This window comes from Adelges cooleyi, unplaced genomic scaffold, assembly GCF_023614345.1.
Source record: "Adelges cooleyi isolate 19-005CV unplaced genomic scaffold, UGA_ACOO_1.1 ACOO_flye_CR_arks_rails_tigmint_CR_PRNA_8, whole genome shotgun sequence".
NCBI classification, from domain to species: Eukaryota; Metazoa; Arthropoda; class Insecta; order Hemiptera; family Adelgidae; genus Adelges; species Adelges cooleyi.
Genome location: NW_026096513.1, coordinates 4,153,434 through 4,165,698, shown reverse-complemented (window position 1 = coordinate 4,165,698; position 12,265 = coordinate 4,153,434). Strand labels below are relative to the sequence as shown.

General features: G+C 29.3%; 2 protein-coding genes across 2 annotated transcripts; one reads left to right on the top strand and one right to left on the bottom strand.

The window, feature by feature from the left end:
- The first annotated feature begins 558 nt into the window (after positions 1-558).
- LOC126845870 (golgin subfamily A member 6-like protein 6) lies at positions 559-4,773 on the top strand. Its single transcript, XM_050584860.1, has 3 exons — positions 559-1,006; positions 2,551-3,209; positions 4,318-4,773. Exons 1-3 carry the CDS (start codon positions 559-561, stop codon positions 4,522-4,524), a joined length of 1,314 nt encoding a protein of 437 aa, XP_050440817.1. The 3' UTR covers positions 4,525-4,773.
- A 34-nt stretch (positions 4,774-4,807) lies between these two features.
- On the bottom strand, positions 4,808-11,879 carry LOC126845582 (leucine--tRNA ligase, mitochondrial). Its single transcript, XM_050584306.1, has 10 exons — positions 11,524-11,879; positions 11,243-11,455; positions 10,913-11,155; positions 10,692-10,834; positions 9,810-10,484; positions 9,577-9,743; positions 9,149-9,505; positions 8,845-9,083; positions 5,955-6,188; positions 4,808-5,692 (listed from the first exon to the last, which is right to left on the bottom strand). Exons 1-10 carry the CDS (start codon positions 11,617-11,619, stop codon positions 5,438-5,440), a joined length of 2,622 nt encoding a protein of 873 aa, XP_050440263.1. The 5' UTR covers positions 11,620-11,879; the 3' UTR covers positions 4,808-5,437.
- Positions 11,880-12,265: the final 386 nt, after the last annotated feature.

The following is a 12,265-nucleotide window of genomic DNA, read 5'->3' as shown; positions in this document are numbered from 1 at the left end:
TCAGTAATTAAAAATGTTGCGAAATTAAGATGTTTAATCATCCAATGCTAATTTAGTAGCGCAATTAGGATACAAATAAATAATAATTATATAGGTACCCATATCTATACCACATATTTATCTATTTACACTATACAAATAGGTAGTTGTGTAATTTAAACTTTATACTCGATACATATTCTTATAAAATTATGTCAATTACTTAAATGGTTTTTTTTTCATAGAGGTCCTCTAAAAGAAAATATAGTGGTATCTACCAAGGAGCATCAAGCAACGATAACTCAAGCACTAAAACCCGGTAAACTTAATGCAGCAGATAAAAAAATGTGGGAACGTCTCTTTAAAAAAGAATTGGCCGAATCTCCAGAATTTGCTAAAGAATATCAAATGATGCAGAATAATTTGCAAAAAAATGGAAAACTCAATCATGTAGACAAAAAAAAATGGGAAGAGCTTTTTAAAAAGAAATTAGACGATCCAGAGTCTGCTAAAGAATACCAATTAATGACAAATCATAAACAAAAATCAATAGTAGCACAGCGTATGCAAAAGTTTGGCATGCATAGTAGTTTGGAACCAAATAAACGAGGGCCTATATTAAAAAAAGATAAACAACTATCTGAATATCCAGAGTTTGTTAAAGGATACCAGAAAAAATTATCTCTATTGTTAAAATCTGGTAAACTTAATGCTGCAGATCAAAAGATGTTGGAACACCTTTTTGAAAAAGAACTGGCCGGATCTCCAGAATTTTCTAAAGAATACCAAAGGATGGTAAATAATTTGCAAAAGTACGGCAAACTTAGTCCTGCGGATCAAAAAAAATGGGAAAAGCATTTAGAAAAGAAGCTAGACAACTCTTCAGAGTTTGTTAAAGAATATCAATCAATGGCAAATCATATGCAAAAATATGGTAAACTGAGTCCTGCTGATGAAAAAATATGGGGACATATTTTTAAAGATGATTCTACTGATAGTGGAATTGGAAAAAAAGGACTAAACCAAGGTAGTCGGCGACCAACTAACGAAAGCAAAATCAAAAAACGTTTACTTTCTTCTTCGCTACCCGGGGATAAAAAAAAGTTTAAAAAGGACAAACAAATAAAATTAAGTAAGATTTACCACAGTTATCTTAATTATAAAATTAAGTTTAAAAAATATATATATTTTTAGGAATCTGTGTATATGGGGCAGGGATTGGGAACTAATTCCGGAACAAGTTCCTTCATGACTCCCTATTGTAATGGTTCCGGAACAAATACCCGGAACTCGTTCCTCAAGATATTTGTTCCGGAACAAATAAAATGTAATTGTTCCTTGTTATTATTAATAATTTATTGATGGAGCAAAATGTGTTTGTTCTACGTATTATGTTATTTCGTTCGAGTTTATTAAGGGGGCACATTTTTTTTTTGTTACTTTAGCTTTTGTATGTGGTATTTTAGAAACAATGGACATATTTATTTAAGTTAATTGTCAATTTATTCGCTAAAAGATTATAGTTAATGTTAATGCATTTGATACAACAATTAATGTTATTTTCAGTATACATAAATGTATATAATATATATGGTGAAAATTAACAGAGTTATTATAATACATTTATACTTACTAAGAGCAATGTATGCAACTAATTCATTAAAACCATCTGTCCTTTAACGATGAATTTAACTTGCAAAGTTAAAAACACTTAATTTATATTAATTTAATATTTTTTTAGATATATACGGGCTATAATATATGGCTAATTTCCAGTGTAATTTTTTTACACAGCATATATTACTCTTAGGATAAAACTATAAGCTAGTTAAAAATACCTAATAAATAAAAGAAAATATTCAATAAGGATTGAATGGTGAATGTATAAGTAATAACTGGAGTCATTAATAAAATAATTTAACTACTGTCATAATCTATAAACAGTAAGTTGTAAAAATTTGCATAATAATAACATAATAGATTCGACTTTTTTTTAAATAAAAGTTTTAAGCAATATTATTAGGTATATTACTTACTTTAATGGATGTGTTGCAACCTGATATAGTACATGTTGAAGATAACAATATAACAAGGTAACAATATTTTCATAGTACCGTTCAAAAGAAAAATTGTTCGTTTTTTTTGGCCCAGTTTAGTATACATGAAACAAAAAATAATAATTACAATTTACAGCAAGCATATAATTCAATACATAAAATAAATCATGTAGGGCTATACATACTACTCCAATAAATGATTAAACAGCAATTTTACTAATACTGATTGCGTAGGCCGGCCGTAGGTAAATATAAAAAACGGGTAAAAATTTAATGTATAAAGATATAAATTTAACTAAAACCCATATTAACATTAATTCTACATTATCATTAAATAACGTGTTTCTTTTAAGTACCTATACAAATTTATTCGTTAATTAGTTAATACTTGAAATGTTTTGTTTTCATAAAACTTGTAAATTATTTCGTTATTGGGGTTTAAAATGTAACACAACTTACCTATTGTAATACTTAATACTAATATTATACATGTTGATACCTACAATTTAAGGAGCAAAATCCATTCAAAATTTGGAAAATGAAAATATACAAAAGGAAGACTTGTTAAAAAAAAGAACTGAAGCGATACTGAATGTCAAGAAAGAAACGTTTTTAAAATCGGAAAAAAAAAGAAAGAAGGAAGAAGAGAAACTTAGAAAATTGAAAGCTCGTGAAGAGATCATTAAAAAAAATGCTGAAAAGGTGATGCAAAGTGAAGAACGTAAAAGACTCAGAGAAGAAGAATTAAAAAATCGTCGAAGAGATGATAAAAAAAATGAAGATGCTAAAAGAACAGAAATTATGAGAATAAAAGAACACGAGGAAAGAGTAAAGTTGAAAGAAACGAATGAAAAAATCCGTAAACTCGAAGATCTTGAGAAAGAAGCCAAAAGAATACTTCAAGAAGAACAACAATGGAGAGAAAAAATTAATAGAGAATTTGCAATGAAAATGAGATACACCAACGATCCAAACAATTGCATTTTAGCCATTATACCGAATTTAGTAAATAACGAAGACGACTATAAAATTGGTAAGAAAGGAAAAGACAGATTCATTCAGTACACAAAACGGCAGTTAGAAAAAATTAAAAAAAGGGACAAAATTTTCGACTATGGTAATTTGATGAAGGAAATTATTCAACGAGAACTAGGCAATACGCAAAACAACCACGTTAGTACAAAAAATAAATACCTTAAAAATGTTTTAAAAAACTCTCAATTCAAAAATTAAAAATCGTCTTAATTAGTTAAAGCTTTAATGCGTATTTTTGCAATGTTTTTATTTTTTTGTTGACTCGATATCTTTTAAACCACTGAACTAATTTTTTCATGTACGAGTACATGTATGAGTCTATGCATCAGAAATCATACCTAAAAGGTACTTTTTTGAGCCAAAAATTTAAAAAAATTACCTCTTCCCCTTCAAAAATATAAACTACAAAATACCAATTATTTTAAGAAAAAACTAGTGTAGGGCGTTAAAATAATCACCCAATATAATTATTTTCTTGTGTTGAGTAGCAAACCGAAAAAAGGCCCCCTACCGGGATTTGCCCAGTATCCCGGTGGGCCTATCCACGGCTATCGAACGATTGAGAACGGCATTTTTAGTGTTACTATTGAGAACGCTCGATAGATTTAATTTTTTTCCAACGTTGCCATTTTTTACAAATACTTTTTTTATGATTTTAACACAATTACAATTAAGCTTAATTAATACAAATACAGCTTTAACAATTGCATTTACTCAGTGTCTCATTTTTTTTTTATTATTATATTTAGAAATAAACTTGTGGCTATGATAAGAATATTTGTATTATGCATTTTATTTATATACATTAATAATTGTTAATGCCCAACAAAAAAAAAACATGCTGAGTCATACTTATTAAATTTTAGTATAATTATTATAACTTAATATTTTAATATTTAAATACAATATGCTAAATTGTTCGATAGCCAAATAAATAATATAGTAACGTTGCACGTAAATTCGTTCTCAATCGTATTGGTTTTGTGAGTCAGCGGTAAGTTCTTTGTGAGTTTAAAGTGTTCTCAATCGTTCAGCCAAAAAGGTAAAACGTTCTCAATTGTATTTTACCGCTACCCACTTATGTTTGTATCGATTACTATTTACTAATAATAGTGCATTAAAACACCAAATGAAAAATATTTAAATACTTGAACTAAATCCAAGTAGTTTTAAATATTTGTCTATACTGTATATTATTCATTAATATTAAATAACAAAAATATATATATATTTTGTTTTTGTTTAGCCAAAGCTCTACGAAAATGAAAAACTATGTAATAATCAATCGTTAGATCCGTACAGAAAAACTGCAATGATAGATAACACAACTAGTCGATGGATACAAAATAAAAATGTAGTGTTTAAGAGTTGCTGTCCATTAAATAATTTAGCAGACTTCAATGAATTGTACATTCAAAATGGATTGGTCTCTCATAAGCATTGTAGCCTGTAGGCCCAACTTACATAAAAATTCAAGCCAAAACAAAGTATCGAAAATAAGCCGTTACAGTGACACTTTGATTAACACGTTGGAAGAAGGACGTTGCCAAAATGATTTCAAATATGGAGGCACACAGACACACATTTGTACAACGTGCTAAAGCCCACTGCAGTACTCACTGGGATAAAACAACTCTAAAATAAATAAAATACAAAACATTGGTTAAAAACACGAAACCCAGTTTTTTCTTTTTAATCTATTAATGAACTATGAAGTCATTATAAGATCTATCTTTAATATTGATCACATAATTTTCAACAGTGCAGTCGCCAGCCACTAGACAATTTCAATAGAGTTCATATCATTTTTTAATTGTAAACATACAAAATTTGTCCACCAATATTGAAGACAATACATATAAAAATCAACAAGCTAAGTCTATACTTTTAAAAAGGTTTAACATATTTCGGTGGGTTGATTTTTCATTACAATTAATTATCAACTATTTTCAATGGCAAATAATTTGTAATATACTTTATTATACTCAGAACTATCTGTTGAGATTCCAAAACGAATAGAATACAAGTTGATTTTATAAAAGGGGACATATTATGTATATTTTTAATAGGGTTTTAACAGGAGAAACAAACAATTACAAAACTATGTAAATAAAACAAAAAGATGATTATGAATCTCGAATGGAAAGATTATAGTAAATTGTTAAAACAATTGTTTTGTCTCTCACAAAATTATAATAGCATACATAGGTTCCATTGAACAAAAAGCAATTTTAATGTTCAACAATTAAGTATTTATAAAAGCGGCAAAAATTGTCTAATATTATGACTGCAAGAGTAAAAATCTGATATAATAACAATTTCAAAACATATAATTAAAATTAAATAAATGATTATAGAATCATACACTAGTTACATTTTGTATGCTCTTTTTTAATTTCAATGTCAGATTTCTTTTTTGGCGTGAATTTTCTATCAGTTTTTATATAAAAATAAACATCATCGTCTTCATACAATTGCAATGTTGTATTAATTATATTCCACGATGAAGTATACTCCTGAATAATATCTTGTTGTAATGCTCTTTTCAGTGCATCTTCTTTAGTTAACAATACCGCTTCTTTTTTAGGAATTTTTAATACACATTTAACAGCATTATTAACCTAAAATTAAATTATGAATTATTAATATCTTTACAATTTTATACAATAACATTAAAGTAAGAATCTTATTGTAAGATTTAATACACTCATAGAATTCAAAAGAATATCATTACAATAATTATAAAAGTAATTCTTATTATTTATGTTGACAGTTACACTTTTCTTTTTTAATAAGATTCCATCACTTTCTAATGAATTTTAATACCTTTAAAACTTTACCCCACCGTGAAATATTTTCTATTATTATTTTTTTATTTCTTACCAGACAATAAAATTTGAGTTCAAAATTATCATCCACCTGGGGCCAACTTTGATTGACCACGTCTTCATCCCATTTGATTTGTTCCCAGTTTGAGTTTATACGGCCTGGTGCAGTTATAAAACCACTCCACAAAGCTGACGCAAAGTGAGGTGCCAACGGAGCTAACATTATTATCTGTACAGCTAATAGACGTTCATATTCACCACTATACTTGACCATTTCTTTGGGAGACTTCTGTAAATTAAAAAAACATGTACATCATTTTGTTGGTAAGCAATGAATTTAAATACGAGGACAATATAAGAATTGTATTACAGTAGAATAAGGAGAGCATAATTTTACTGCTAAATATATGTTTATTTTTTTTATGAATTTTTTGTCTATTCGGCAGAATTTTGGATTACAACATTAGGTTTCTGTCATTTTATGGGGAAGGAGGACAGTAGACTTTCTCTTTAGTCAGTCACCTGCCCATAGAGGGATGTCATGTATAGTCGAGTGTCAAACCAGCAGTGAATCAGTGGACGCTAACACACTGTTACATTACTTACTCAGCCTGTAGTCCTTCGTCCTAACAAATATGATTTTTTATTAGTTATTAATATTAATATTTACTTTCAATAGTTATTATTGTTTTTAAATAAAAAAATTATATTGTCTTCCTACAATTCAGTAGAATATATTTTATTAAAATGATACCACATAAGATTTTTTTTTTCTCGGTCTTCAATCTCTAGATTGGTTGGCCGCAGCTCTCCAAGCTTCTCTGTTAAAACTCAGCTCCTTTAGATCTCGATAACTACCTATTTCCATGTCCTTCATAATCTGTGAAATGTATTCCATTCTTGGTCTTCCTCTTCCAGTTTTACCATCTACATATCCTTCAATAATCAGCTTCAGTAAACTATCGTGACGCAGTGTATGCCCTATCATATTATCTCTTCTTTTAGTTATAATTTTCCAAATTTGTCTTTTTTCTTTAATTCTTCCCAGAACTTCTTCATTAGTTACTCTGTCGCTCCATATAATTTTGAGCATCTTCCGGTAACACCACATTTCAAAAGCTTCTAATTTTTTCTTCTCAGTTGCGCTTACTGTCCAGGTCTCGCATCCGTATAGTGTTACACTCCATACGTATATTTTTAGAAAATTTTTCCTTGTGTCTAGCCCCACACTGTTTGTCGTTAGTAAGTGGTTTTTGTTTTGAAATGCTCTTTTTCCTTGTGCAATCCTATTTATTATGTCTAACTTGCTTTTACCGTCGTCGTTTATTTTACTGCCAAGATAGCAGTAGCTTTGCACTTGTTCAATCGGTTCACCTTTAATGTTTATGTTAAGCCGTTTTCTATTTAATTTGCTACATGACATAACTTTGGTCTTATTTTTGTTTAATTTCATTCCGTAATTTCCTAAGATATCTTCCGTTTTCTCAAGTAATAATTGCAAGTCTTCTTCTTTTTCAGTGCAAAACGCTATATCATCTGCAAATCGAAGTGCTATTACTTTTTGTCCACCTACTCTGACTCCTACTTGTATTTCCTCTTTTATTTCTTTTATAGCTTCTTCAATATACATATTAAACAAAATTGGGGACAGAATGCATCCTTGCCTTACTCCCTTACCAATTCTTGCTATTTCTTCTATTCCATCTTGTTGTATCACTTGGTTCTTGTATAGGTTGTATATAACTCTACGATCATTATAAGTTATTCCTAGTCTTTTTAATATATCAAACATTTTGTCCCAATTTACATTGTCAAAAGCCTTTTCAAGGTCGACAAAAGCTATTACAACATCTTTATTTACTCGTATTTGTTTTTCTATTAAGATTCTCAATGATAGAATTGCTTCTCTAGTACCTACATCTTTTCTAAAACCAAACTGGTCATTCCCTAGATTTGAGTCTATTTTACTCTCTATTCGTGTCTTTATTATTCTACATAATATCTTAGAAGCGTGAGATGTAAGATTTATTGTTCTGTGTTCTTCGCATTTCATCGTTCCTCTCTTTTTTGGTAACGTTACGACTAATCCGTGTTTTAAGTCGTTTATCATCACCCCTCTTTGATATATTTCATTACATATCTCATAAAACTTAGTCTTCATAACTTGTCCTCCATTTTTTATTAATTCTACTGGTATTTCATCTATTCCACTTGCTTTATTGTTTTTAGTATATTCCAGCGCTGCATCGAATTCTGACTGAAGAATATACTCACCTTTATCGTCCTTTTCTAAGGTTTCTTCCTTTTCTAACACGCTTTCATTTAGATACCACATAAGATACTTATTATAATAGATAAGATTTTTTAATTATGTTTCAACTCGGATTATTTAAAAACAAATTATTAGTAGACCTAATATATATATATATATATATATATAAAGCTGGAGGAGCTAAAGCATGTTCCATGCTAATATATATATATTAGCATGGAACATGCTTTAGCTCCTCCAGCCCGAAAACGACACTAATTAGCGATACTTAAGTATCGCGCCTACTTTAAACGTATAATAACATATAAGATGTCATCGAAATAATAACGAGTCGTCATCATCATGCAAACGTTTGGGCAGAACATATAATTAAGACTATACCATCATCATAAATCGCAAGGAGATTATAAATCAGAAAAATTACAATTCAGAAGCCAGCAGGCTAAAACATGTTTCATGTTTTATAATTTTAGCCGTTAGGCTTTAAGTAGACTTTATATTTGTTTTTTTAATCTAAATATATTAGACTCAAAAAATGTTTAATTAAGAAAAATACAAGACAAGAAAATAAAAAAGTTAATAACTCATTTACTCAATGGGCTTTGATGCGAAGTTGAAATGGTGTGATCAAGTTTAAATAATTATCTGTGTGTTACTTTACTATAATACATACCTTTAGGACATTTGATAGTCCTTGTAAATATGAAATAGCGACACTTAGTTGATACGATGTTCTATAATTTTTTGATGTTTTTTTAACATAATAATTACGTGCCTCACATAGTTTCATTTGTTCGTCATGGAATTTTGAAAAATCAATAGAATCTTGTTGAAGACTACTAGTCCTTATGTGTCGAAACTGTTGTATGATTGACCATAGTTTTTGTTGCCAATTTAAAATACCAGGAAAAGCTAATAATACAAATTAATAATATTATCAAACTAATATAAAATTAATTGAACTTATAAATACTAACTGTCCGAGTTCCAATTTCTATTCGAAGTAGGAGCCACGCTCGATAGGATCAAAAGCCGCATAGTATCTACACCATATTCGTCTAAAGTGCTCGACGGTTCCACTCCATTATGTTTAGATTTGCTCATCTTTTCCCAAACTGTAGTCACCGGATGGTCACCGTTTATAGTGAAATACCTTTTGCCTTTTTTTACGACTTGGTCTTGTTTTAAGTACAAACCACTAATCTTATCTTTGAAACTCTGTCCCATTACCATTCCTTGAACTAACAAATTTTTAAATGGTTCTGGTTCAGGCACAAGGCCAATAGAATGCAGAAAATAATTGAAAAATCTTGCATAGTACAAATGCAACACGGCTGAAAAAAATGTTATTGGTAATTAATAATTAAATTACAAAACAAAAGACTCTTCATTTTTGTTAATTCACCATGTTCTTTGCCGCCAACGTAAATATCAATTGGCATCATTTTGTGAGCCAAAGACTCATTGAAAATTAAATTCTCATTTTTTGGATCGAGGTACCTTAAGTAATACCAACTAGAGTCTACAAAAGTATCCATTGTGTCAGTTTCTCTTCTCGCTTCACTGCCACATCTAAAATACTATCAAATTAATTTAATTTTTATACTTCAATATTTCAACAAAATGTCTAATACTGACTTTGGACAACTAGTCTTAATCCAGTCAGCTGCCATTTCTAATGATTTAAACTTTCTATCGCCTGGTACATTCAACATAGGCAACGTGACTGGTAACTGATTTATTGGCACAGTTTGATTTCCACATTTATTACAATGGATAATTGGAATAGGTGTACCCCAATATCTTTGTCTAGATATCAACCAATCTTGTAATTTTGAACTCACGGCGTAACCTCCAATGTTTAACTCTTTTGCTATTTTACAAACATCTTCTTTAGTTAATTTACTATTTTCGTGGCCATCAGATAAACAGTGCTTTTTAGCTAATTCTTTATCAACATCATATACTTGCGGAACAGCTAAACGGACATCTTGGCCATCAGGATATTCAACACAGTCGGTGATCAAAATCGGTAGCTTTTTGCCAGTTATTACATTTTTTATTAAGACATTATTAGATTTCATTACGTAATGTTTATGAACAAACGAATTGGGTTTAATACAAATAAACGTAGATAAAGGAATGTGTTCTGGGTATGGAGTCCAAATGTTAAGTACCGTTCGATATTCGTTATCAGTGTACAGATCAAAATCAAATGCATAACCATTGCATTCTCCAATCCAATGTTTTTGAAGATTAATTATATCACGCCAGCCTTTTAATGAAGGGTCATTTAATCCCTTATACATATCACTAAAAAAAAGGGGAAAAAATTATTTAAAGCTTCATCGCCTAATAACTGTACAGCATTTAAAAAAGTATAATGTTTAATAAAAAGTGAAAAACTACTTAAATTTAATTTAGAGATAATATTGAGATTATTTAAATTACATTTATAATACATGTTATTAGCCAATGTTTATAAAAAAAAGACCATATTCAATTTACATCAATTCTTACTTGGAAAATTTTGTAGTTCTAATGAACCATTGTTTTAAGGTTTTTTTCTCTGCGGCTGCACCAGATCTCCATGAACATCCATTTTCATCTATTTGTTCATTTGCCAACACCGTTTCATCTACCGGATCCCAATTTACTTCAGCCTGTTGAACAGTATTTTCATTAGACTATTTATTTTGGTAATCAAGAATGAATACTGAATAATAGAAAATATTTCGTACTTCTTTAGAATAAAGAAGACCCGATTCAAACATTTTAATAAATAACCATTGAGTCCATTTATAGTACATTGGGTCACATGTACTTATTTCGTGAGACCAATCAAAACTGCATCCTAGTTGTAATAGTTGCTGTTTCATGTGTTCAATATTTGAAACAGTCCATTGATCAGCAGGTACACCATGTAACATGGCTGCATTTTCAGCTGGAAGACCAAATGCATCCCATCCCATTGGCTGAAATACCTACAATAAAATCAATAAAACTATGTATATTGTAACATAGGTCAAGTACATAGTAAAATGAAGTACAGTTATATTTGATATGCTTACATTTTGTCCATTCATACGATGAAACCTAGCTATTGAATCGGAAATAACATAAACACGAACATGGCCCATGTGAAGTCGACCAGATGGGTAAGGAAACATGGAAAGTACATAAAATTTGTCGTCGACATTTTTCGAGTCAAAAGTACCTTTACACAGTTTTTCTTTCCAATGTTTTTCAATTTTGAGTTTTACATCTAAAGTTAGATCTTCATTCTAATAACACTTTGTATTATTATTTAAGTACAAATATTTAAAATAAAATATAAATTTATAATTTTTACCCAAATATCAGTGCTAAGGAACCTATAGTTCGAAGGGGTACATTTTCTAAACACTCTTACAGTCGCACACGTCTTGAGGAATGCCCTCGCAATCATTTGATATATTAAATATTAAATACTCGATTAATATCGACTTGAAAATGTATTAGGTTATATTTTATGTACCTTCTATAGACACTTAATAAAACTAAAAACAATTCACTGATAATTCAGTGTTGCTTTAAATTTAAGTTATTAGATTTAAGTGTATTCTCAAGTTATTTATAAGCATCGTAATTCGTAAATCTTACGCCATCGCAACATTAAGTTTTAACAGTAAAAATTAAAAAACCTTTTTCATTAACATTTCATTATCATTTATCAAATTCAAAAATATTTATAAAATATAAACCTAACCATACATTCTAAACGACTCCAACTACGACCTCAACTCTACGCTAGATGGCGTTATCCGAATTGAATGTCATATCACAACATCTAAACATATTGAATGTAATATAATATACACAGTACAATATAAACTTAATAACAATGTACTTATGTTCAATCATAGATGTATAATAATCTAGCATTCTGTATCAATATATATGTCTATGTTTTAACACTTAACATACGTTTAACGTGTCAAACCCAATATTGTGTAACTCTAACTGTAAAATCACTCTACTAAGTATAATGTTATGTCATACCGCATACGATAAACCAGTAAAATGTGTTCAACATCAACAAATACTTTAGATTA

Excerpts from the sequence above, each read along its gene's own strand:
- LOC126845870 (XM_050584860.1), top strand. The coding sequence starts at position 559 with ATGCATAGTAGTTTGGAACCAAATAAACGAGGGCCTATATTAAAAAAA. Across the intron at positions 1,007-2,550 it reads AAAAAAAGGACTAAACCAAG|CAAAATCCATTCAAAATTTG; the intron begins GTAGTCGGCGAC and ends CAATTTAAGGAG. Across the intron at positions 3,210-4,317 it reads GCAATACGCAAAACAACCAC|CCAAAGCTCTACGAAAATGA; the intron begins GTTAGTACAAAA and ends GTTTTTGTTTAG.
- LOC126845582 (XM_050584306.1), bottom strand. The coding sequence starts at position 11,619 with ATGATTGCGAGGGCATTCCTCAAGACGTGTGCGACTGTAAGAGTGTTT. Across the intron at positions 11,156-11,242 it reads ATCGTATGAATGGACAAAAT|GTATTTCAGCCAATGGGATG; the intron begins GTAAGCATATCA and ends ATTTTATTGTAG. Across the intron at positions 5,693-5,954 it reads AACTCAAATTTTATTGTCTG|GTTAATAATGCTGTTAAATG; the intron begins GTAAGAAATAAA and ends ATTTAATTTTAG.